The 27,529-nt window shown below is 37.0% G+C and overlaps 1 protein-coding gene across 9 annotated transcripts in view; it reads left to right on the top strand.

The window, feature by feature from the left end:
- The window catches only part of PEX1 (peroxisomal biogenesis factor 1), a 71,299-nt gene that overhangs the window by 32,410 nt on the left and 11,360 nt on the right, over positions 1-27,529 (top strand). For all 9 annotated transcript variants that reach the window (XR_003145669.3, XR_004804647.2, XM_025471382.3 and 6 more), the window contains 14 exons: positions 1,603-1,746; positions 4,978-5,061; positions 5,471-5,585; positions 5,681-6,402; positions 7,814-7,933; positions 11,439-11,562; positions 11,785-11,885; positions 12,714-12,796; positions 13,970-14,102; positions 19,287-19,383; positions 19,995-20,165; positions 21,537-21,691; positions 26,848-27,037; positions 27,236-27,402. Coding sequence is in view for 7 of the 9 variants with exons in the window: in XM_025471382.3 (XP_025327167.1) it covers positions 1,603-1,746; positions 4,978-5,061; positions 5,471-5,585; positions 5,681-6,402; positions 7,814-7,933; positions 11,439-11,562; positions 11,785-11,885; positions 12,714-12,796; positions 13,970-14,102; positions 19,287-19,383; positions 19,995-20,165; positions 21,537-21,691; positions 26,848-27,037; positions 27,236-27,402 (2,406 nt within the window). In the remaining 2 variants the exon portion in view is untranslated. The remainder of the gene's footprint in view (positions 1-1,602; positions 1,747-4,977; positions 5,062-5,470; positions 5,586-5,680; positions 6,403-7,813; positions 7,934-11,438; positions 11,563-11,784; positions 11,886-12,713; positions 12,797-13,969; positions 14,103-19,286; positions 19,384-19,994; positions 20,166-21,536; positions 21,692-26,847; positions 27,038-27,235; positions 27,403-27,529) is intronic.

The following is a 27,529-nucleotide window of genomic DNA, read 5'->3' as shown; positions in this document are numbered from 1 at the left end:
TAGTTTTGAAAGTTTCTTCTTATGAAATAGATGATCTGGATTATATGCCACTGACTCTGATGAAACTGTGGAAAACACCTGGTGGGTTGGTCACCTTCACCCTTATAACCTCAGTTCGCACACAGCTGACATAGTAATTTGGAATTTGACTCCAAATCCTGGGCTCTGTATACTTGATCACACTTTGCTTGGGGGAAAGGTTTTGTCAGTTTGAGCAGTTGGACTACCCTGTGAATTGTGAGAAAAATTACACACCTAAGTGATACATGATGAGTTTCTTCAATACGAAGTTTTAACATTTTAATTAACAGGTCTAATTTAAAGTACATTATATTGCCTCAGAAGTTGCTCAAACATATTTTGAGATTTTTTTTCCTATTTAAAGAAACAGTAAGTGGCCTATAACTAGTTTGAGATAGTAAAATTTGATGCAAATGAGTGAATTTAATATTTAATAATTTGACAAATTTATTTTGATATAAATGATTTTAATACAAAAACTTCCTGAGATGGTAAGTTTTGATGGCTATTAATGAAGTGTCCTTACTTTTTATTGAAAAAAATGATATATGTGTGTGAATGCTTATGAGACAATATTAATTGGAAAAATATTAAATCATGACTATAATACAACTATGTAAAGAATTTGCCTCAAAAACAGGATTGGCTAGAAATAGACAAGATTGTTCATGTACTTGTCTTATTGTGGAGGAAATATCAGTAATTCCTCTTTTCTTTCCAAGTTTACATATTTTTTAAGGTTTCAATAATGAGTTAGTAACTCTTTGATCATAGAAAATCTTGTTTTTTTAGTCCTTAGCCACAAACTTAACATATTTTATATAATTGATCTTAATGAGAATACATTTTATATTTTGATTTTTGTATTCTAATTCCATAGTTGTAAAACTTTCAAAATTATTTAAGAAGCTGCCTAATATAAAATTTCTGGAAGTGTACATAAACTATTAACAGTAAGTACTCTGGGAACAGGAATTGTTTTATGCTTTTATAATTTTTGTGCTTTACCGTGTACATTCTCTAATAAATACTGTTACATTTTTAATCATGGTATATTTCTAAATGATAAATAGCTTTACTAAAATAGTAAATTTGTAGCTTATTTAATAATTTCCCCATTAATAGACCTTTGTTTTCACTGTTATAGAAAATACTGCAGAGGTATGTTCTGGTGCAGTTTTCTTCTTTGAATCATTAATTCAGAATACTCAAATATATATATATATGTATGTATATATACACACATATATATAGCTCAAAGTGTAAGTAAATTCTTTGGCTACCTATTGCCATTTTGAATTTTGGAATGGTTGAATGAATTTGTAATGCCATCATAAGAATACAAGGACACGGATTCCACCCACAGCATCACCAGCTTTGGGTATTGAAAATGATTATAGCTTTTTAAATGCTCTAATGTGCACAACAGAGAGCTATCACCTGTCCATAGAACTCTCTTTGTATGTGTGTGTTGCAGTAATAGTTTATATGCGTTACTGGATTCACATAAAAGATAAAAACTCTCATCCCTCCTTTCTAATTTCTTCTCCCCTCCTCCTTTCTTATTTCTTGAATAAATAGAATCAAGCTATAGAAGTAGCCTGGGGTCACCAACCTGCATTCCTGAGCTGGGTGGAAGGCAGGCATTTTAGTGATCAAGGCGAAAATGTGGCTGAAATTAATAGACACGTTGGTCAGAAACTTGGACTCTCAAATGGGGACCAGGTGAGTACAAAATGTGATGACTGTGACTTTCTCCTAATGTCACACAACACAGCAATGGAAAGAAAAAGTTCAGATTAATTTTTTTAGGGAGATGAAAGGACACCTAACTTTGTGCTGCTATAACCAGTCCAGGATATTCAAGTTAACTATATGCTATTGTTCAGTTATTATCTTGTAGTCTGCTCCCTATTTGACTTTGTGTTCTATTTTACTTACTTTCCAGGTTCCCTAATTCTGTTTGTATGCGATTATTTTTGCTTTATGAATTATTGAGTTTTACTTACTGTTATTGAACTTCATTTGTTTCTGCAAAACCTTCTAGTCTTCCAAGGTCATACTTGATTTTTAAAAAACTATCCAGGGAACCCTGGGTGGCGCAGCAGTTTAGCGCCTGCCTTTGGCCCAGGGCGCGATCCTGGAGACCCGGGATCGAATCCCACGTCGGGCTCCTGGTGCATGGAGCCTGCTTCTCCCTCTGCCTATGTCTCTGCCTCTCTCTCTCTCTGTGTGACTATCATAAATAAATAAAAATTAAAAAAAAAAAAACAAAACTATCCAACAAAGGAGTTAATATTTTTCTATTTTAGTCTTGCCTATCAATTTAATATGCTTAGATTGTAAATCCCCAAAGCTAGAAGACTTATACTTTATTATTTTTTAATATTTTTAAAATTTATTCATTTGACAGAGAACAGGCAGGGGGAGCAGCAGGCAGAGGGAGAGGGAGAAGCAGGCCCCTTGCAGAGCAGAGAGCCCAATGCAGGGCTTGATCCCAGGACCTGGGATCACAAGAGCTGAAGTCAGACATTTAACCAACTGAGCCACCCATGTGTCCCCAAGGACTTAGATTTATGTTTTCATTTTATTATATTTACCAATTTATTCCCTTCTAAATATTTTTAATTACAGAAGTAATACATATTTATTACAAATATTTTACAATTGAAAGTAAAAAGATGTTTTTCTCTTTCTCTAACCCCAGCCTCAGAACGAGCGTGTCTTGTATGTTGGGATCTCAGTATACTTTTAGGGTTTAAAGAATGGGATCATACACATTTTCTGCCATTTTTCTCCACAAGATATATCAGAGACACATTTCCATGTATCACAAACAATACGGATTGAACATCTCTACATATACATGGAATGAAATAATATAAATTGAATTGCAGAGTCTAGGGGACTCTGCATTTAAAATTTTGATAGATGCGTTCTATTACCAGTTTCCCACAACAGTATGCAAAAAGTGCCTCATCTTTTTAACTGTTTTGAACACAGACTAATTTTATTCATGCATGTTTTTGATAATGAGTATAGGCCACTAATGAGACATCCGTATGCCTAGTATTAGTCCTTTGCTTACCCTAAATCTCTGGTAGAATCTTTATTATTTATTTATTTATTATTTTTTTGAAGATTTTATTTATTCCTGAGAGACACAGAGAGAGAGAGGCAGAGACACAGGCAGAGGGAGAAGCAGGTTCCCCGTAGGGAGCCCGACGTGGGACTCAATCCCGGGACTCTGGGATCATGCCCTGAGCCGCAGGCAGATGCTCAACCACTGAGCCACCCAGGGATCCCTCTCTGGTAGAATCTTAAAACTTCAGTCCCACAGCGACCCTGGACATCACTAACTTTTGTGCCTTGCTGTCCAAACCTGGGGACACACAACATTTCGCCCAGGATTGCATAGCTAGTTAAAGCTCTGTTGTCTCTGTTTCCTCATGGGAAACACCCTCTTCCTGTTGCCGACCTTGCTGTCGTCATCAGCCTCTGAATAGTCTTGTGTGTTTTTAATGCCTGTTTGCTTCAGAGAGAACTTTTACCTGAGTGTCTGCAGATCCTCTGTACATTGTAGTAATACCACGAAGGTACTATTTCCCAAAGACCAGGAACAGAGTGGTCCAGCTCACCTGGGGCTAGAGCTGCTTGGTGGGCTGGAGCTGCTTTGTGCTCCCCACGTGGGGCACATGGGAGATGCCGAGGGGAGATTCACTGAGGGTGAGGCATTTGGGGAAATTCTGCTCCAGTCCGCAAAAGCAGAGAGGGAAGGGCTAGTTCACGGAGCATTTAATACTCAGTAGCTATGGGTTTTAATCCTCAATCCCCAGAAATGCCAAAAGAAAAGCAGAAGAAAGTAAGGTTGTAGATTCCAGCTTCTGACACACACTAGAATTTCACATACATCGACAGGCTGGAGTGAGGGCACATCTGTTTTACCTTACTTTCAGTTGTGAGTGTTTATACTCCTAAATAACTGGCTCTGATCTCTGTCTCTGCATTTTTTTTCTTTTCTAGAAGCACCATGGCTTGAGGTTTGTTATAAAACTAACAGTAGTAAAACCTCTAGAAATAGTAGAGTGTGTATATACTAGATCCAAGCCATGATTTGATGACCTTGTTTCTTCTAACATGTTTAAACTACATTTCTTTTGTTAATGGTTTTATTTATTTATTTATTTATTTATTTATTTATTTATTATTTAAAGGAGTCTCCACACCCAGCAGGGAGCCCCATTCAAGCCAAACTCACGACCCTGAGATCAAGACCTGAACTGACAGGATGCCTGGGTGGCTCACTGGTTGAGCATCAGGGTTTGATCCTGAGGTTCAGGATCGAGTCCTGCATTGAGCTCCCTGCAAGGAGCCTACTTCTCTCTCTACCTATGTCTGCCCCTCTCTCTGTATCTCTCATGAATAAATAAAATCTTAAAAAAATAAAAATTAAAAGACCTGAACTGAGATCAAGAGTTGGGCACTTAACTGACTGAGCCACCCAGGTACTCCTTATCTTTATTTTTTTTTTTAAGATTTTTAATTTATTTATTCATGAGACACACACAGAGAGAGAGAGAGGCAGACTCCATGCTGGGAGCCCAACGTGGGACTCGATCCTGGGACTCCAGGATCATGCCCTGTGCTGAAGGCGGTGCTAAACCGCTGAGCCACCCAGGGATCCCCCTTATCTTTATTTTTTAAAAAACATGTTGTGCTAGGATATTTTCCCTCTTTCTATAATTAGTTGTGAGACGGTTTTTTCTAAAATATTGAGTATATCAAGGCCTAGCTAAGAATAAGTGCTTAATATTTGTCCGACGAAGATCTACACGATGCATGCAGGCACACATACTTTCTTGTTCACACTTAACTGCTTACCTAAAGAGAGAACTTATTTCCTAGGGATACAAAAAAGTATTTTAAAAGTAGTTTTATATTTTCTATTTTTTCTAGGTGTTTCTTAAGCTGTGCTCCCATGTGGTATCCTGTCAACAGGTTGAGGTGGAACCCCTCTCAGCAGATGACTGGGAGATACTGGTAAAGAAAACACAATGAGAACTAGCCCAATTTAAGGTTAAACTATTACTGTGCAGTTGTTTATGTTGAAGTATAGCTGATATACAATGTAACATTAGTTTCAGGTTGTACAATATAGTGACTCAATTGTCTCCATACCTTATGCTGTGCTCACCACAAGTGTAGCTGCCAACTGTCACCAGACAACACTCACAATACCTTTGACTACATTTCGTATGCTGTACCTTTTATCCCTGTGACTTCCTCATCCCATAACTGGGAACCAAAATATCAGTGTCTTTAGATTTCTCTTGTCTGAGCTAAGTTCTATATTCTGAGTTGGTTCAAGTTATAAGAATGAATTGTGATTTCCTTACCAGACACAAAATGACAAAAGGTAAAGTGAATAGATCTTTTTTGTTGGTTATAGGAGCTGCATGCCGCTTCCCTTGAACAGCATCTTCTGGATCAAATTCGAATAGTTTTTCCAAAAGCCATTTTTCCTGTTTGGGTTGATCAACAAACTTACATATTTATCCAAATTGGTAGGTGCTGTTATATTTTCCATTGTGTTTTACACCATGGCCTTGAATCCACAGCAGAGGTGAGCATGTACTAATGAACTTTGTTTTCCACCCAGTTGCACTAATGCCAACTGCTGCCTATGGAAGGCTGGAAACTGACACTAAACTCCTTATTCTGCCAAAGACCCGCCAAGCCAAGGAGAATACATTTTCCAAAGCAGATGATGCACATGGGAAATTTAATAATTTTGGAGAAGACCAAAAAGGATTGACAGTTACTGGGTCTAATGAGACAGATTCAGAGGTTACAGCTGACTCACCATCCATGCCAAGCTTATGGACTCTGATAGGAAGCATTTTTTCTTTTGGGTCTGAGAAGAAACTGGAGATGTCCTGGGGTTTAACTGAAATGAATGCATTCAAAAACATGCAGTCCAAAGTTGTTCCTCTAGACAATATTTTCAGAGTGTGCAAATCGCAGCCTCCCAGTGTGCATAATGTAACGGCGACTTCAGAGTTTCACAAACACTATGCTGTTCACATATTTCCATGGGACCAGGAATATTTTGATGTGGTGCCCAGCTTTACTGTGACCTATGGAAAGCTAATTAAGCTACTTTCTCCAAAGCAACAGCAAAGTAAAACAAAGCAAAATGTCCTGTCACCTGAAAAAGAGAAGTCAATGCCAGAACCACTAGATCAAGAACCAGGCACCTCAGGCTACAGTCAAGAAGCTAAGGCCTGTGTGCTACAAGTCATCTGGAATGGACTTGAGGAATTGAAGAATGCCATAAAATACACCAAAACTGTAGAAGCTCTTCATCTTGGGAAAGTCTGGGTTAGTATAAAATTGATTATTAGGGAGAAAGTAATTTCATTATCCTTGAAATTCTCCAAATTATGAATTAGAATAACATTTTATATACAATTTGAAAGTCAGTATATTAAGAAAGAGTATCTAAAGTCCATGCAGGGACACATTCCTGATTGCAAGGTAAAGTCCTTGTGTGGGTAAAGATTGCATGTTTTCTGGTTGAGTAAACTTGGACAGCTATAAACTTAGGAATAGGCCCAGGGTGCTCACGGTTACTTGCCTGAGTTATTTTGTTTTTTTGTTATTTTACTTGTCTGAGGTTTCATAAGAAGTACAGCTGGGATTCACAGCCGGGCGGGCCTACTCAAGTTGGTGCTTAGCATGGGTGCCTTACGAAGCCTGGCGTCTTTAGTACCTGCAGGAGGTTTGCTTCCCAGTTCCTGAAAGCAGAGGAAGGTCTCGCTGCGGAGGGGGGAGGGGGGGCAATGCCCTGGATAGAGAGAGACCAGCAGTGTGAGGTGGGCCCCGGATTGGAGTGTACCCAGAAGCAGCGTAGCCTGCTGCACTGCCTCTGTAACCGTGGGCCTGGGGGGGAAACACAGCAAGTGTTCCGCTGCCCCAGCCTGGCCTCAGATACTCCTGCGCACTTTATGTGGTCACCAGTCCGTTTTATTTGAACTTAATTTGAGCCGTTGTGAAGTGAGGCTTCATGGTGATAAACGGAGGAAATTATTAGGACAGGGAGGAAAAATAGGAAAGGAAGGGGTTCTCCTTTGTAGATTCCTATTATTGATGGTTTCACCTATGAGCTCTGTGCTGGCAGCTTAGAAATTTTTAATCTCTCTGGCTTATGTCATTTTCTAACATTCTGGCCCATCAAGCTCATTATTTTCCGTTAGTTCTAGACTCCTTAGTTTTTGGAGATCCTGCTCCATCTTCAGAATAAAAATGTCTAACCCCGAACTCGATAGGACTTCTCTTTTCTATTAATGGTTCTGCCATTTGGTGGGAATACCATCTTTTTCCTTGAAACCATGGGGTGAAGACAGGGTGAAGAAGTACCAGGTAAAGGCATAGAGAGCATATTAAGAGAGCAAGGGGTCCACACTTCTCAGTCCATTTTAAAGATAGGCAGCCGTGGGCACTGAGGAATGGCAGTACTGGATGCGGGTGCCATCCAGTACTCACGCAGGCTCCACTTGAGAGATCAAAATCGAGGGATCGCATTCTGAAGAGGGTGTGAAAAGAAAGAAATGAAGGGAAAAAATTGAAATGTTTGTGATATGGCAGTGCCTGAATATCTGTCTGGTTACTCTGAATCCTGATAACTTCAATTAATTTACCTGAATTCGTAGAAGTTAATAACAACATGCTGTGGGATATTTTAAATCAAGTTTTGCACATATTTATATTTTTATTTATTTTTAAATTTCAGATTCCAGATGACCTGAGAAAGAGACTAAATATAGAAATGCATGCAGTAGTCAGAATAACTCCAGTGGAAATTACCCCTAAAATTCCAAGATCTCTAAAGTTACAACCTAGAGAAAACTTAGTGAGTTCAAATTTATGTTATATCATAGCTATTTTACATGTCTTGTAAAATTTCTAGTTGCTTCAGCCAAGTAATAAAGAATATTGTATTCCTTTTGGCTAGGAGGGCAAAGAAGTCTTTGTTTTATTTTATTGTGGTAAAAGCATATAACGAAATGCTGTTTTAACCATTTTTAAGTGTATAGTTCAGCGGCATTAGTTACATTCATAATGTGCAGTAACCACTGACTATTCCTAAAACTTTTCCAGCCCCCAAACAGAAACTGCTCATTAAGTAATAATGTCCCATACCCTTCTTTCCCAGCTCCTGGTAACCTGTAATCTATATTCTGTCTCTGAATTTGTTTATTCTAGATATTTCATATAAGTGGAATCCTGTAATATTTTGTCCTGTGCATCTGGTATATTTCATTTGTTTTTATAGGCTCATCTAAGTGGTAAAATGTATTCATTCCTATTTGTGGCTAAATAATATTCCATTGTATGCATATACCATGTTTTGTTTGTCCGTTCATCTGTTCATGGACCTTTAAGGTTGTTTCCACCTTTTTCGCTATTGTGAATAATGTTCTTATGGACATTAGTATAAGTATCTGTCGAATCCCTGCTTTCAGTTCTTTTGCGTATATACCTAGGAGTTGAGTTGCCTTTTTTTTTTTTTTTTTTAAGAGAAAGGAGGGGATTTGGGGGTGGAGGAGAGGGAGAGAGAATCTTAAGCAGGTTCCATGCCTAGCATGGAGCTTGAGGCAGTCTCATGACCCTGAGGTCATGACCTGAGCCCACATCAAAAGTTGGACGCTAGAGCCACTTAGGCATCCTGAGTTGCTGGATCTTAAGGTAATTCTATTTAACTTTTTCAGAAACCAAAAAGTCTTTAGTAAGCAACACACAAATTATGTATATTGTGCCAATGCAAATATGGATAATTAGGCTTTTTTTTTTTTTTAACTTTACTTATTTATGATAGTCACAGAGAGAGAGAGAGAGAGAGAGGGGCAGAGACACAGGCAGAGGGAGAAGCAGGCTCCATGCACCAGGAGCCCGACGTGGGACTCGATCCGGGTCTCCAGGATCGCGCCCTGGGCCAAAGGCAGGCGCTAAACCGCTGCGCCACCCAGGGATCCCTAGGCTTTTTTTTTTAATTAAATAAGCTCTATGCCCAACATGGGGCTTGAATTCATGACCCCAAGATCAAGAGTTTCATGCTCCACTGTCTGAGCCAGCCAGGCACTCCGATAATTTGGTTTTTAAAAGATAGATATTTTTTTCTACATCTATGTAATTTAAAAAAATTCCCCTATATTGTTTCATACTGCAGCCTGAAAATGCCAGACTGCTCATTAACAGGGTATTGTCACCTGTGCCAGTTTAGTTTACCAGTTCTCTGAGAACTACCACACAGGAAATTATTGTGTTAGAGGTTTTAAAAGTTTCAAACATGATTTTATCCTTCTCTGATAATTCAGATGGTATTTTTGAATCTTTCAGATCATAATGGTTATAATATCATGGAAGAACCATTTTAACAGAACTTTCTAGCTAATGAGACCCCCAGATAAGATAGCTTATATTATGTACTAGAGAAGAGGAAAACAAATAAATGCCATTTCCATAACAGTATGTAACTGAACGTTTAACACATGGCAGAATGGTGCACAGTGATTTCTACTTTCAACTTTTGAGTTAATCTTGGTATTTTTCAAAAATTAGGTCTCATGAAAAAAATAGGTCTCATGTACAAAAACATGTGGCCCCTAGTCGTTAGATTTTTTTTGTCTCAGTAATAGGATATTACTACAGAATTGCCTTTTTTTTTTTTTTAAGATTTTTATTTATTTATTCATGAGAGACACAGAGAAAGAGGCAGAGACATAGGTGGAGAGAGAAGCAGGTTCCCATGAGGAGCCTAATGCGGGTCTCGATCCCAGGACCCTGGGATCACAACCCGAGCTAAAGGCAGATGCTCAACCACTGAGCCACCCAGGTGCCCCCAAGTTGCATATTTTAATGGAAGCTTCAAGACATTGGCAGGTTTCCCTGGGCTGATTATATGTCTTAGGACATAAGAATGTTTGATTCTTCACATTTTGATTTTTTTTTTTTTTTAAGTAAACTCTACCTTGCACATGGGGCTCAACTCAGGACCCAGAGACCAAGAGTAACTTGCTCTCCTGACTGAGCGAGCCAGGCACCCTTCCTTTAGGTCTTTAATCCCATTGCCCAGTAATACCCAAAGAAGTAACAGACTGTTTGCCATCTTTAAGAATGTAAGAGCAATGCCTGTACTTAGTTTAGCCTGCTTTTTCTAGTGATCAGGTTCTAAACTGAACTAAATCAACAGAACTAAGCTTGACTCTGGATGAAGAGAGAACAGAAATGGACCAGTTGAGAAATGGTGGAATGAAGAGGTTTTTACTTTCCTAGGCAGATAATATCTTCCCTACATGAATTTTTGGTTAATCCCGTTTTTAGCTTCAAGTGGGTTTTAAAAACTTAATTCTGATTTTAAAAACTTTAAAAATTAATAGTGTTTTTCTTAGAATCTCTTCATACCTTTGGAACAGTTTATTAACATTGTACTTAGTATCTCAGCACTGTGGCCTGCTTAACAGAAAAGAAAATGAACTTATAAAGAATTTATTTTTCTCATGTACAGAGAAGTTTGGAGGCACTCATAGGTGGTTAATCAAGGATCTAGGCTCCTTTGGTCTAGCTGCCATCATTAGCCTGTAACTTTCTTCCTCTGAGATGCAAAGCATGTGCTGTACTAATAGGCATCACATATGCATTCTTGGCAGCAGAAGGCACAAAGCAAAAGCCTTCTTGCAAGGTTTCTCTACCTTTTAATTAGGAAGAGAAGCCCTTCCCAACGATTGCTGATTGCAGGCACACATACATGCATATTCATATTCTCATTCTCTCTCTCTCCCTCTCCCTGCTCCTCCCCCTCTCCCTTTCTCTCTCCCCTCTCCCTCCCTCCCTCCCTCTCCCAGGCTGGGAATTGAGCTTTTTTTTCCCCACCTCTAATGCAGGGAGGCAAGGGAGAATGGATTGGAATGGTTACCCAGTGAGCCAAATTATTGTATGTGTATCACTGGTCATGAGATAAGGAGGGTTTAAAACTTCACCACTTCTGATAAATGTTTATTTGTTATAAAAACTGAGGTTCAGAGAGTTTTATTAATTTGCCCACAGTCACACAGATAATAAATGGTCGTGCTAGGCTGGTTGCATCTTGAACTACTAGCATATGTAATCACTTGTGCCAAACTGGTGCAGATTGGGTATACTGTGATTTACGTAATTGACTAGTTTCCTACTAATGACACCATCTTACAGTTCTCACATGAGGTGAGCAAGGCTCAGAGTTTAAGAGGCTAGTTTAAGGTCCATCAGCTGTATCCAGGTTTATATATTATTAGCAAGATAAGATATTAAGCTAAGGATGTTAACATGCAGTTAGGTAGTAGGATAATTCATTATTGTTCTTCCCTTTTCTCTGGCAGCCTAAAGATGTAAGTGAAGAAGAAGTAAAAACTGCGTTCTCTTCATGGCTACAGCAGTGTACTACTACCACACTTCCTTTGATAATATCAGAGGAAGAACATATTAAGCTGAGAATGAAAGATGGTGGGTAAATTTTGTCTTGATATTTTTCCTATTGAAGAAGTCATAAAATTTTTCATTGTTTTTCCAACTGTAATATGTGTGAACAGGAAACATAATGATAAGTAAACGGTAGATTTTACTATAGAAGAATGCCTTTATTTAAACTTAAATAAATTTAAATCTTAAATTATTTCATCTCGGTTTCAGTGCTAACTCTACATTTATTACTTTTCTTTTTGATAGGGTTAAAGGAGTTTTCTCTAAATGTAGTTCATTCTTGGGAAAAAGACAAAGAAAACATTTTTTTGTTGAGTACCAATCTGCTGCGGAAGACCACAATACAAGTAATCACATACTATTGAATATTTAATGAGATAATATTTGTCACATTGAATTGATAATAAAGTATGAGCTTACCTGTAAGACTTTGTACCTTAAAAGTGTATTAGAAACATGATTGATAAGAGTAAGGAATAACTTGATTTAAAATATTTTATTATATAGTCTCTTTAACTTCTCTAAACAAATTGATCTACCCTAAACTTAAAATCAATGCACAATTAAGTTTCAAGAATAGAATTGATTGTGTTAATTGGCAAGTGGATCATGATTTCAAATTATTTTAGTATTAGAACAATAACCCATATTATTTTGGCAGTTCTTGAATTCTCAACTCTTCACAAATATCAGATCATTTTTCTTCTAGAAGGATTTTATAACTCTTCTTAGAATATTATGTTTTAGTTAGGATATTCCCTCTTCTTGTTATAGAATTGAAGATACTCTAGTCGTTTTAGAATTTGAATGGTTGGGAACTAGACATTTGGCCTCTCTACTTTTGAGATAAAATTGAAGGAATGCCATTCAGAGGAGATGGAAATGTAAGAATCATGAAGCGTAAATAGGACACAAATCAAAATTGCAAATAAAGGTGTATCTGTAAACTGTATGGAAGAGATGACATTCTTTACTCTTTGTTGATTATAAATATTTATGTTCCTTGGTTGAGTAAATTACTGTTGTCAAGGCTATTTTAAGTAATGATCTTGCATGTACAATGTGTTTTTTCTCTCTGTGTAACAGAATCTATAATTCAGTTTCCTGGGACCTGAGAAAAACAGGCCAAAGATGTAACTTTGAAATGTAAAACTGATTTTTCCTTGCTACTGTAGGTCCTTCTAGATCCTATGGTAAAAGAAGAAAACAGTGAGGAAATTGACTTTATTCTTCCTTTTTTAAAGCTGAACTGCTTGGGGTAAGAAGTTACAGCCAAACAAGTATGTTTACAGTCATGTTTGACATGATCTCTGACAGGATTTTTATGTGTAAACATTAAAGTAGGTGTTAATGCCATTGACTAATCTTAATCATTAGTAGATATTGTTTCAAAGATTGTTTTTATTTTCACACCCCACTTAGTAATTTGCCTTGTCTTCTTAGATAACTACATAAAAGTCTGAAGCTTATTAGAAATTTTGCTTTGAGATTTGATTTATGAGAAGGAAGAACTGGATAGGACTTGGATGATATGTGCTTGAATAAAACAGTAATTCTTAGAGTTAATACATTTATTTTATTTTATTTTTTAAATACATTTATTTTAAAAGTTAAATCCAAAAACACTTGAGTGTTTAAAAATATTTCAAATTAAGTTATTCCTTCAACTATCTTATTAATGTACTAATTGGGATTATTTGTGTTTTCCGCAACTTTAAAACCAAACAAATCTGAAAAGAACCTTCTTTTAATTTATCTCTTACGCAATATGAGAATCACATATAAACATTACATCTTAGAATTCTTCACCAAAGCTTTTAGTAGTTGTAGTATAGTGATTGGATTTCCTGTAATCATATAATCTATCAATGTTCTAGTAAAGAGATTAAACCATAAAGTAACAGTGTTTAAATACAGCATACTATTCATGTTGAAAGTAAAATCTCTTCAGACTCCGATTTTAGGAATTTATATTTATTATCAGAAATAAAGTGCTAGAGTCAGGAAGTAGGTTGATGTTAGTGCTGTATAATCTACAAATTGAAACTGGATTTCAAAGGTTAAAGTTTTAAGAGGAAATAAGTCTTCAATTATTCTAATACTTCAGACATACTCATTTGTGATTATGTTGATTAACAAACCAAAATTCATCTTGAGAGGAATGTTTGTGTGTTAAGACAAATTTCTTAAGATGTCCTGTTAACACAAAACTTCTAGTTACGGAACAGGTTTGAAATTAGTAAAACTAATTTTAAAAGCTGTAACTCAGATTTGGCATTAATTCAGTATACTTTGAAGTAAGGGAAAATTTCCACATTTTACTCTTTTTAAAAATCATTAACTAGCCTGGGAAGGAAAGTTTCAGAATTTTTTACAACTGGATTTTATCCTGCTTCGTGTTTTATCTTGCAACCATGTATATATTTTGCAGAGGAGTGAATTCCTTAGGTGTATCCTCCCTGGAACACATCACCCATAGCCTCCTGGGACGCCCTTTGTCTCGACAGCTGATGTCCCTAGTGGCAGGACTTAGAAATGGAGCCCTTTTATTCACAGGAGGAAAGGTATGTGGTTAAAATGAGCCCATTTCACTAATCACTTTTATTTTTCTCTCTTTGGGTTTTGATCATCTGTCATATAGGGTTGTTCATACAAGGTATAGGAAGGCTTTATTTGCTTTGGAAATTTAGAAAGTGGCGATGAATAAGGTGACATGCTCCCTGCCTTTTTTTTCTGTACCAATTGATAACAATTGTATGATTTTTGTGTTTTAGGGTATTGATAGGGTTAATTGATTTTTCAAATGTTGAACCAGCCTTGCATATCTGTAATAAATTCCACTTGGTTGTGGTGTATTATTCTTTGTATACATTACTGAGTTTGTTTGCTAATACTCTTTTTTTTTTTAAGTCTTGGGTTTTTTTAAGGATTATTTGAGGGAGAGAAATATGAATGGGAGACATGGCAGAAGGAGAGAAGGAGACTTCCCACATAGTGGGGAGCCCAACATGGGGATCAGTGTCACAACACTGAGATCATGACCTGAGCCAAAACCAAGAGTCGGACGCTTAACCCACTGAGCCACTCATACGCCCCAGTTTTTAAAATTAATTAATTCATTCATCCATTTATTCATTTATGTAATCTGTACAACCAACATGGTGTTTGAAATCACAATCCCGAGATCAAGAGTTCCAGGCTTTTCTGACTGAGCCAGACACGCAGTCCATTGTTTGCTAATATTCATTCACTCATTCAGTTTGCTAATATTCTTTTGAAGATTTTTACATCTAAATTCATGAGCGAAATTAGCCTGTAGTTTTCTGATTTTGTATTGTCTTTGTCTAGTTTTGCTATCAGGGTAATTCTGGCCTCATAAAATGAGTTGAGAAGTATTCCTTCCTGTTCTGTTTTCTGGAAGAGATTATCTAAAATTGATGTTCATTCTTCCTTTAATGTTTGGTAAAATCTCCAGTGAAACTATCTGGGCATGGAGATTTCTTCACCTTCAACTTTTTAATTATAAAGTTAAATTTCCTTAATTATGTATTTCATCTTGGCAGATATTTAGTAGTTTGTAATTTCAAGGAATCAGTTTACCTCTCCTAAGTTGTCAAATTTATGAGCCTAAAGTTGTTGATACTATTCTTTTTTTTTTTTTTTAATTTTTATTTATTTATGATAGTCACAGAGAGAGAGAGAGAGGCAGAGACATAGGCAGAGGGAGAAGCAGGCTCTATGCACTGAGAGCCCGACGTGGGATTCGATCCCGGGTCTCCAAGATCGCGCCCTGGGCCAAAGGCAGGCGCCAAACCGCTGCGCCACCCAGGGATCCCTACTATTCTTTTTATTATCCTGGAATGGCTGTGGAATCTGTTGTGTCATTTCCTGATCTTGGTGATTTGTGTCTTCTCTCTTTTTAATCTTCATCAGTTTTGCTGGAGTTTTCCTGCCCTCTTAAAGGGCTTACGGTTTTATTCTCTGCCAATGCAGTATTGTTTTCAGGGGTACTGTGTGGTCTTTATGAGTCCTTGTTCTTGTATTCATTTCAAAATCTTTAAGGCTTTTCCAATTCCATTCACTTTCAACTCTAGAAAATAACTCTTTTTTCCAATAATGAGCCCAGTTGTTTTCTTCTGTCTGATTCTTACTTAAAATATGGCAACTACTCCAATAATCTAAGCTTCCCCATAGGAAACTAGAAAAAGAAGAGCAAATGAAATCCAATGTAACCCGAAGGAAAGAAGTAATAAGAATTAGAGCAGAAATCAGTGAAATGAGAAAATAAGTGAAATCAAAAGCTGCTGCTTTGAAAAGATCAATAAAATTGATAAGCCTCTAGCCAGTCTAAGAAAAAAAAAAAAAAAGACACAAATTAGTAATATCAGAAATCAAAGAGAGGACATCACTATAGATCCCATAAACATTAAAAGGATAATAAGGTAGTAATAGTCATAGACAACTCTATGTTCACAAATTTGATAACCATCTTAGATGAATGGACCAATTCCTTGAAAGACACAAGTTCTCAAAACTCACACAAGAAGAAATAGATGATATAAAAAGATCTTTATCTAGTAAAGAAATTGAATCAATAATTAATAGCCTCATAAAACAAAGCACTAGGCCCAGATAGGTTCATTGGTGTATTCTATCAAATATATAAGAAAGAAATTACACCAGTTTTCTACAACCTGTTTCAGAAGATAGATGCAAAATGAATGCTTCCTAATCATCCTGTGAGGCCAGCATCACCCTAATCCAAAACCAGACAAAGGCATTATGAGACAAGAATACTACAGACCAACCTCTCATGAACATAGATGCAGAAATCTTCAGAATATTAGCAAATCAAATCAACCAGTGTATATAAAGAATTATATACAGTGATCAAGTGGCATTTATCACAGGTATGGAAGGCTGGTGAAATATACAATTAATATACATTGTATGTAGTTTCTAGATTTGCTATGTCAGATTTCAAACTGTATCATCATGGTAGAGTATTTTTTTTGGAAAAAGCAGTATTGACTCAGAAACCAGACTTCTCATCTCACCTACGGGTGGCCTGGTTAATAGGAAGAACAAGCAGAGAAGACCTCGATTTGAGTCCCACCTCTGTCATGTACTTACTGGCCATGACCTCAGGCAGGTTTTTGGTGTCTTACCTACCTCCATAGGAGTAACCTCACTTAAGGAAAATAATATATGTGAAAGCACTTTGTCAACTGAAAAGTGCTATTATGCAAATGTGAATTACTTTATGTGAGGAAAAGGCCCTCAAGTAGGCAAAATGACTATGACAGGGGATCTCTATCTCAGCGCCTTAATTTCTTTATTCTTTGGAGTGCATGGACTTCAGGGTTTTTTAAATTTTTTTTTTCTAAAGATTTTTATTTTTAAGTAATCTCTACATCCAACATGGGGCTTGAAGTCATGACCCTGAGATCAAGAGTTGCATGCTCCATTGACGGAGGCAGCCAGGGACGCCTGGAGCCCATTGACTTTAAATGTAAATGACACTCTGTAAGCTATAATGATGGTAGTATTTGTTAAGTACCTGCCAAATTTCAGACTTTGTATAACAACCTTGGCTATTTTTCCAGCCCATGGTGCTGAAAAAAAATATTGGAACTGGTGTAGGGCTCTTAAAGCTAGACAAAGCAACAACAGTAAGAAATAATAGTACACTGAGGGAGAAAACTTAAAGTAAAAGAACTATAGGTCCCCTGGGTGGCTCAGTCGGCTAAATGTCTGCATTCAACTCAGGTCATGATCCTGGGGTCCTGGGATCGAGTCCCGTCAGCTCCCTGATCAGCAGGGAGTCTGCTTCTCTTTCTACTCCTCTCCTGGTCATGCTTCTCTCTTACACACTCTCTCTATTGCAAATAATTTTTAAATATCGTTAAAAATTAAAACTAAAAACCTACCTATGTTCAACCTCTCTAGGGGACATTATAACAGGTTCAGCAGAATTTTATTTTATTTTTTATTTTTTTAATCATGAGAGAGGCAGAGACACAGGCAGAGGGAGAAGCAGGCTCCATGCAGAGAGCCCGACGTGGGACTCGATCCCAGGTCTCCAGGATCATGCCCTGGGCCGAAGGCAGGCACTCAACCGCTGAGCCACCCAGGCATCCCAAGTTCAGCAGAATTTTAAATGTGTACCTTTTGATATGGTAATTCCACTCCTAGAAATTTATTATGAAGGTATAATCTGACAAATAAGTAAACAAGTATATGGATATTTATATGGTAATTCCGCTCCTAGAAATTTATTATGAAGGTATAATCTGACAAATAAGTAAACAAGTATATGGATATTTATTTTAGTTTTACTTATAATAGTTAAAATCGGAAACAGCACTAATACACATCTGGATGGGTTATTGAACCTGTTAGAGTCTAGTACATCCCACAGCAGCAGCATGCTGGGTAGTTGATGCGGCTCCATATTTGTTGATAAAAGAGGACAGTGATTTGTCATGAACTCACATAAATAATTACATCTTCATAAGTTTACATAAAATGTGCCTCGAGTGTCTGGAAGGATGATACATCGAAACAATTGACTGTGGTTATTATCATGACAAAATGTTTTACCTTTCTCTGCTAAGTATTTATTTTGTATTTTCTGCATATTACTTTATAAACCAAGGAAAAAAAAGCTTTACTAGAAAAAAAAATGCACATTGGATCAAACCCTATAGTCTGGAGCCACTTAATATAAAAATAAGCAGTTCTATCCACCTTAAGGGCCGCTGAGGGCTACATGGTTCACTAATTGGTGGTCACAGTAACACTGTAAATGACCAAGAAACTGAATTAAAATTACAGCTAATTTAAGATAATAGGGAAGTGAGTAGTAAATGTTTTCCATTAAAAATAATTGAAATTAAATAGGAGTAGGTTTCACTTCTCTAGAAAATTTATTTAATGTTCACATTATTCCCTTCTAGTAAGTAACGGAACATTGCCTGTTTTAAGGGTAAAAGATTTAAGTATTAATGATTTTTTTAACAAATTGTAAAAATAAATGAGATGTTTATTTTCTATCTATGCCCTATAACAAACATCAGATACATCTAGCTTCTAACAGCTTAAAAGAAAAGCCATTTTAGTAACACCTGCGTTTCTCACATAGCAGCTAGACTGGTATGTACATTTTTTACTTTCTCAAAGCAATTTATTATTTTTAGCATCAGTGCCAACTGAGATTGGAATTGGAGTGGGAAATGCCCCTTTTTGGGGGGCTAATATTCCTGAGATTGGGTTGTCTGTTAACCTTGCCAGTGTTTCTATACTACTAGAATCCTTCTATTCAGGCTAGGAAGCTGGAGCCTCCTGGTTTCTTTGCAGAATATTATGAGTTTTGGTTTTTTAAATTTTATTTTTTAATTTATTTTTGTTTCATTTTGTTTTTATAGACTTGAATACGTATTTAGTAACTAATTCCTTCCCACTTATCCCGCAGTGCTCTTAAAACTTACTGAGTCCAGATTTTCACTCCTTCCTATTACTTTACTTTATACCAAATGTTACTCACCATAAATGATCCTAGAGCTCCAGGGATGTGAGGTGGTTTTTTGTTGTTGTTTTCTTTTACCCCTGGCTTTATTGAGATATAACTGACATAGGACACCGTGGGGTGTATACTTGATTGGTGAGGGTGAGTCTTGGTGATTGCCATAGTAACAGAAGCTATTTCTTTGATTGGATATGTTGCTTATGAAGCAATTGTTTTTTAGGGCAGTGGAAAATCAACTTTAGCCAAGGCAATCTGTAAAGAAGCATCTGACACATTGGATGCCCATGTGGAGGTGGTTGGCTGTAAAGCTTTACGAGGTATTAATATGATAATACTCTACATAACCCCCCCCTTTTTTTTGCTTAAAGACAGAAATGTTATTTAATGCTGTTAATCTAACATACCTAATCTTTCTTTAATTTTTCTGTTATTGAAATTATAAATCTTTGGCTTTCTAATATTTTTAGCAAAACTTTTTAAACTCTCCATACTTGATGGAGGCCTCCTCTTTTTTTTCCTAGCCAAAACTCTGTACACTCTATTCCTGGAAATGCCAACTTAGACCATTCTGAGAAAGTTCATATCTAAGGTATATTCTATGGGTACAAAGGATCCTTGCACTGCTGCAGAATCTTGGGGGTCAGGGGGATAGGGAGAGGGTGGCCATGGACAGCGAAGAGAAGTATAATTTACCATATACACTTTGGTACTTTCTAGGTCTTTAATGCTTATATTATCCTCTATTTGGTTAAAAAATGGTAACCAAGGGTAGTGATTAATAAATTTTAGTGATTGGTATATTAACAGAATAGGACTCAAAGTTTCATAGTTAAATCAATATTGAGCTTTTCTAATGCTCTCAAAAGGCAGCCTGAACTTACCAACCTTGAATTAACATTAAAACCCATTTTATTTCTTGCATATTAAGGAAAAAGGCTTGAAAACATACAGAAAACTGTGGAGCTGGCTTTCTCCGAGGCAACATGGAGGCAGCCTTCTGTGATTCTGCTGGATGACCTCGACCTCATTGTGGGTGTGCCTGCTGCTCCAGAGCATGAGCATGGCCCTGAGGCTGTGCAAAGCCAGCGGCTTGCACATGGTAATGGTGACACGTCCACCTGAGGCTGTGGACCTTTTTTTCTTCAGTTAGATGACCATTTTAGTCTTCATGATAAATCTACCTTCTTCAGAAAATGCTGTTACGTGTTGCTTTTGAGGCTTCCGTGTTAGTAAAATTGGTAGATAGGAGCAGTGTGAAAATTCTGCAACATCGTGATTTGTCTTTTGGAGTCTTTTCCTTCTCATATGCTTATTAGAAATTGCTTCATTGTGCAGATTTACTCTGGCTTTGTTCATTTGACAAATATTTGTCTAATGCTTATGCACAGCCTGTATCCTCAAAGTCTAGGACCGGAAAGAAAAGTAGACAGTTTTAGGACAATACTGAGAGTAATAATGGTAGCAACCATGTACTGAGTGCCTTTCCTGGGCTAGGGTATGTTTTTGTACTCTATGTGCAAATATTGTGTTTTTATGGATGAATAAATGGAAATTCAAAGATTAAGTAATTTGACCAAGGTGGCACAACTAGGAGGTGGTGGGATATGTTTTGCCAGAAGTGTACACAGGGCACCATAGGAGCACACCCTCAGGGACCTGTGAGGGGCAGGTAAGGAGTAACAGAGAAGGCTTTTGGTGGGAAGTTGATGACTGAAATTCACTGAATTTTGATGGAGGAGTAGAAGTTAGCATGAAGCGGCTTCATGTTAATGAAGAAGCAAAGAAAGTGTGATCCCCAGGCAAAGGCACAGAGCTAGGAGAAATGGTGGTATGTTAGTGAATACCCCACAACTGGAGTTTAGAATTCACAGAGAGAGCTGGGGTAGAGTGCTGGAGGATATGACAGCAGGTAGCTGCCTGCAGCTTCTCGAGAGCTGGAACAGATAGGAAATGCAACTGCCGTGCCTTGCATTATTAGAAACTCATGTTTGTCTCACAGTTTGAATCCTGTAGGATCTGCAAAATTGTGTAGTGTTTAAAGGAATGCTGCAAATTTCTAGGTCGGGACTCAGATATACATTATTAATGCCCGTTTCAGTTCTGACCTAACAACCAAACCTGGCAAGACCTAGGGTGGAAGGAGATTGTTCAGGAATTCATAGGAATAGGAACTGTGTTTTGCCTAATCAGAGCACGATACGGAATTTTATCACCCTCCTGTGTTTATTTCAGAGACTCCTGTTTGTCCTAACCCTAACCACTGAGGCATTGTTTTGAGTGTATAGACTTAGTTGACAGTACTTGGTTAGAGTCGGGCTGATATTAGGTCCTCAATCAATCAGTGGCAGTGAGTGGGACTTTGTACTCCACCTAAAAGCTCAACTTTAGGTTATCATTGTTTTTAATGACTATATAATTTTTAAATATGTTTCTAGTCACTAAGCTTTTATGCTGTATTGCTTAATTCTAGCTTTGAGTGATATGATGAAAGAGTTTATTTCCATGGGAAGTTTGGTTGCAGTGATTGCCACAAGCCAGTCTCAACATTCTCTGCATCCTTGGCTTGTCTCCGCTCAAGGAATTCACATATTTCAGTGTGTCCAACATATTCAACCGCCTAATCAGGTAATACTACTTGTGAAGATTGTTGAGATGTGTCCCTCTGTATATAAACAATTTTTCAATTTTATTTTATTTATGTATTTAATAAATTACATTTATTTATAGTAGGTGTGGAGCCACTGCAGGGCTTGAACTCATGACCCTGAGATCAAGACCTGAGCTGAGATCAAGAGTTGGACACCCAACTGACTGAGCCACCCAGGCTCCCCTCGTTTTTAAATTTTATTAATGATTTATGGCCTTAAAATTATACTTACAAATATTTAAAAGGTGACATTTGGTGCATTTTGTGCTTAGATGCACAGTTTCCCTTTATAACAATCTGAAATGTTACTATGCTCTTTGCAAGGGTTTTTGGAAAACATTTCTTTTTTAATTACTAAAATTTTGTTATTCCATCCAAAAGGAAAAAAAAAACAAAAACAAATTCTAAACTGCTTCATTTCCCATTGGTGAAATCTGTAAATACATCATGGACATTAGGATTTTTTTCAGTTTATTGCGGTGTGATTGACAAAGTTGTGTATATTTAAAGTGTACAATATAATTTATATATACATTGTGAAGTATTTACCACAATCAAGTTAATTGAGCACATCCATTACATAGTTAGCTTTTTTAAACATTTCTTTTTAATAAGAAAGAGCATTTAGTGAGAAATGCAAATAGATTTATGAATATATGTATTTTTTCATCATAAGTGTACCTGTCACGTATTTCACTCATCCCCCCCCACCTTCCCTCTTGTAACCCTCAGTTTTTTCTCTGTAGTTAAGAGTGTTTCTTGGTTTGTCTCTTTTTTTCCCTTTGTTCATTTGTTTTGTTTCTTAAATTCCACGTATGAATGAAATCATATGATATTTGCCTTTCTCTGATGTATTTTGCTTAGCATTATACTCTCTACCTCTATCCATATTGTTGCAAATGGCAAAATTTCATTCTTTCTTATGGCTGAGTTATGTTTCTGTGTGTGTGTGTGTGTGTGTGTGTGTGTGTGTATACACCACATCTTTATCCATTCATCTGTTGATGGGCACTTCGGCTGCTTCCATAATTCAACTATTATAAATAATGCTGCCATAAACATAGGGGTGCATGTATCCCTTTGAACTAGTGTTTTTGTTTTTGAGGGGTAAATACCCAGTAGTGTGATCACTGGATCATAGGGTAGTTCTACTTTTAGTTTTTTGAAGAACTTCCAAAAAATGGTAGTTTTCCACAGTGGTTGCACCAAGTTTCATTCCCACCAACAGTGCAAGAGGGTTCCTTTTCTTCACATCCTTGTCAATACTTTTTCTCAGGTGTGAGGCGAGACCTCATTGCAGTTTTGATTTGCATTTCCTTGATGAGTGATGTTGGGCATCTTTTCATGTGTCTGTTTGCCACATGTATGTCTTAGAAATGTGTGTTCATGTCTTCTGCCCATTTAAAAAAATATTTTAATTATTTGACAGCGAGAAGAGCACAAGCAGGGGGAGCAGCAGAGGGAGAGAGAGAAGCAGACTCCCCACTGAGCAGGGAGTCCAATGTGGGGCTTGATCCCAGAACCCTGGGATCATGACCTGAGCTGAAAGCAGATGCTTAATGGACTGGGCCATGTAGGCGCCCCTTCTGCCCATTTTTTTTTAAGATTTTATTTATTTATTCATAGAGACAGAGACACAGGCAGAGGGAGAAGCAGGCATCATACAGAGAGCCTGACATAGTACTTGATCCAGGGTCTCCAGGATCACACCCTGGGCTGCAGGCAGCGCTAAACTGGTGTGCCACCAGGGCTGCCCTCTGCCTATTTTTTAATTGAATTATTTGTTTTTGGGGTATTGAGTTCTATCCTTTATATATTTTGGATACTAACTCTTTATCAGATGTGTTATTTGCAAATATCTTCTCCCATTCAGTAGGTTGCCTTTTAATTTTGTTGATTGTTTCCTTCACTGTGCAGAAGCTTTTTATTTTGATGTAGTCTCAAAAGTTTATTTTTGCTTTTATTTCCCTTGTCTAGGGAGATACACGTAGAAGCATATTGCATAGAACGACATCAGCAAAATTACTACCTTTGCTCTAAGGATTTTTTTTCTTTAAGGATTTTTATGGTTTTAGGTATCACATTTAGGTTTTCAGTCCATTTTGAGTTTATTTTTGCATATGATGAAAGAAAGTGGTCCAGTTTAATTCTTTTGCATGTGGGTGTGCAGTTTTCCCAACATCAGTTGTTGAAGGAGACTGTCTTTTTTCCATTGGATATTCATTCCTCCTTTGTCAAAGATTAATTGGCCATATAATTGTGGGTTTATTTATGGGTTTTCTGTTCTATTCCATTGATCTGTGTGTCTATTTTTATGCCAGACCATACTGTTTTAGTTACTACCACTTAGTAATATTGCTTGAAATCTGGAATTGTGATGCCTCCAGCTTTGCTTTTCTTTTTCAACATTGCTTTGGCCATGTAGGGTCTTTTGTGGTTCCATATAAATTTTAGAATCATTCTAGTTCTGTGAAAAATGCTGATATTTTGATAGGGATTGTGTTAAATGTGTAGATTGCTTTGGGTAGTATAGACATTTTAACAATATTTGTAATTCCAACCCATGAGGATGGAATGTCTTTCCATTTCTTTGCGTTGTCTTGAATTTTTTAATCAATATTTTATAGTTTTCAGTCTTTTACCTCTTTGGTTAGGTTTATTCATAGATATTTTATTGGTTTTGGTGCAATTGTGAATGGGATCATTTTCTTAATTTCACTTTCTGTTGCTTTATTATTACTGTATACAAATGCAAATTTCTATATGTTAGTTTTGTATACTGTGACTTTATTGAATTCATTCATCAGTTCTAGTAAATTTTGATGGCGTCTTTAGGGTTTTCTTTATAGTATCATTGTCATCTGCACATAGTGAAAGTTTTACTTCTTTACCAATTTGGATGTTGTTGGATATTGTCTGATTGCTGGGCTAGAACTTCTAGTACTATGTTGAATTAAAGTGGTGAGGGTGAACATCCATATCTTGTTCCTGGCCTTAGGGGAAAAGCTCTCAGTCTTTCACTATTGAGTGTGATGTTCACCATGGGTTTTTCAAATACTGATATAAGGCCTTTATTATGTTGAAGTATGTTCCCTCTTAGAAGTACTTTGCAGAAAGTTTTTATCATGAATGTATGCTGTACTTTGTCAAATGCCTTTTCTGCATCTGTTGAAATGCTCATATGGTCTTTATCCTTTTTTATCCAAATAGATGTTTTTTTAAAATTTGACTATTTGTTTCTTTACCAGCACCAGTATTCTTTACCCATTACGATTTTAGTACACAATTCTAATGTGTGGGGTTTTCCTTCACACTGCCAAGCAATTCTCAAGACACCAGATGGGTGTGCTAGAATTCAACTTAATTCTGCTGTCTACTCAGCATCAGATTCCACAGGTTAAGAGCTCAATCCTATAGACTGCTTTCTACGTCAATTGCCAGTTGCAAGTCCAGCTTGTTATCTGTGCTTCTGATCCACTAGCTGTAAATCAGAGTTTCCACAACCCCCTGCTTAGCTTTGACTGATTTGTTAGAGTAGCTCACAGAACTAAGGAAGCTAGTTTACTCAGTAGATTACTAGTTTATTACAGAGGATATTGAAGGATACAAATCAACAGCCAGATGAAGAGATACATAGGTTCTGTTCTTAAAAAGCAGCCTCTGTGCTTGTGAAGTTTACAGCCCAGCACGATGGCACACAGAAGCTTTCTGGTTCACCAACCTGGAGGCTCTTTGAATCCTCTCCTTTTAGGTGTTTGTGGAGGTTTCATTATATAGGCATGATTGATTAAATCTTTGGCCTTTTGCAATTGATTGAACCTTCAGCCCCTTTCTCCTTCCCAGAAGTCAAAGTGTGGGACTGCAGGTTTCAACCGTTTCTTCATGGGTGGTTTCCTGGCAGCCAGCCCCCATCCTTAGGTGCTTTCTGTTAGTCACCTCATTAACATAAACTCTACTGTGTTGGAAAGGGTGTGAATACCAAGACACCTTTATCACTCTTATAACTTAAGAAATTCTAATGGTTTTAGGAGATCTAGGCCAGAAACAGGGATGAAAACCATATATATATATATATATATATTAATCATAAATTACAATATCGCAAGCACAGATAGCCTATTGCCCCCTATGGGGATTCATGTTCATGAAGGTTTTAGAGGCAGTGAGCTCAAAGAAGTATGTTCCAGGATAGGCAACACATTTTAATATCTTTTTTAAAATTCTTTTTTTTTTTAATCTTGTTTATTTATTTTGAGAGAGAGAAAGAGCACGCACAAGCTGGGGGAATGGCAGAAAGACCGGGAGAGAGAATTTCAAGCTGACTCCATGCTGAGCACAGAGCCTGACGTGGGGCTATATCTCACAACTGTTAGATCATAACCTGAGCCAAAATCAAGAGTGCAACACTTAACTAACTGAGCACCCAGGCTCCCCTTTAAAATTCTTACCCTAAATATTCAGACCCTGTGCAAATTAATTGTTATTGAAGAATGAAAGTATTAAACCTGGTTGTAAGTATAACAGAATGGTAGTGGTATTGGTCATTGAATATCCATCTATCTATTTATTTTTCAAGTAGGTTCCATGCTGAGTCCAGCACAGGTCTTGAACTCATGACCCTGAGATCAAGACCTGAGCAGAAATCAAGAGTTGAATGTCCAACTGACTGAGCCACCCAGGCGCCCTCAATTATCTTTTTAGAAATAAGTTTTATAAGAGCAACAACAAAAACCACTCTTAAAGGAACCAGATGTTACTAAAAAGGCTTTTACTGGACAGAGCAATCAGTTATCAAAGTGATTTTTTTTTACAGCTTTTTTGAGGCATGATCAAAGACCACAGAGTTGGTATTTATACAATTTGATCAGTTTTAACATGTATATATTATATACTGTATATACCATTTAATATATATATATACCATGAAACCATTATGACAAGTAAGGTAGCAAACATTTCCATCACTCCTCAGTTTCCTGGTGCTCCTTTGCAATCTTTCCCACCCCCACTCCAGCCTGCCGACAACCACCAGTACTTTCTGTCACTGTAGATTATATCGACCTGATTTTTCTGGAAATATATGTACTAATAAGTTTACATTTGAGTAAAATTAGAAATTGAATTTTTTTTTTAGGAGCAAAGATGTGAAATTCTGCATAATGTAATAAAAAATAAACTGGACTGTGATATAAATAGGTTCACTAACCTTGACCTCAAACGTATAGCTAAAGAAACTGAAGGGTTTGTGGCTAGAGATTTTACAGTGCTCGTGGATCGAGCCATTCATTCTCATCTCTCTCATCAGAGGATAACCACCAGGGAAGGTATGTGTTCTTATTAAATTTAAAGTTTGAAATCTTTTCATTGCAGAGAAAGTTAATGTAGTAAGACTTAAAATGTTCTATTTTAGTATTCAGATTAGCAAGTGAGGAGAAAATCATCTCTAGCTTAGATGATAGAGTATTTTGAAGATGCATATATAGATAAGACTACCAAAAGAAGTTGTGTTTATTTTTAAACAGAATTAGTTTTAACAACGTTGGACTTCCAAAAGGCTCTCCAAGGATTTATTCCTGCCTCTCTGCGAAATGTCAACTTGCATAAACCAAGGGACCTGGGCTGGGATAAGATTGGTGGATTACATGAAGTTCGGCAGATACTCTGGGATACTATCCAGTTACCAGCCAAGGTACTTAAAAAAAAAAAAAAAAAAAAAAATCAAGCACCTGCTTCCAGAAGAACCACTGAAATAGCTTTGTGTGTTGGCTTGCCTAATCTCAGTTTGATTCAAATATCTACTGAATTACCAAATAAAT

This window comes from Canis lupus, chromosome 14 (genome assembly GCF_003254725.2).
Source record: "Canis lupus dingo isolate Sandy chromosome 14, ASM325472v2, whole genome shotgun sequence".
Taxonomy (NCBI): domain Eukaryota; kingdom Metazoa; phylum Chordata; class Mammalia; order Carnivora; family Canidae; genus Canis; species Canis lupus.
This window is presented reverse-complemented; position numbering and strand designations above follow the sequence as displayed.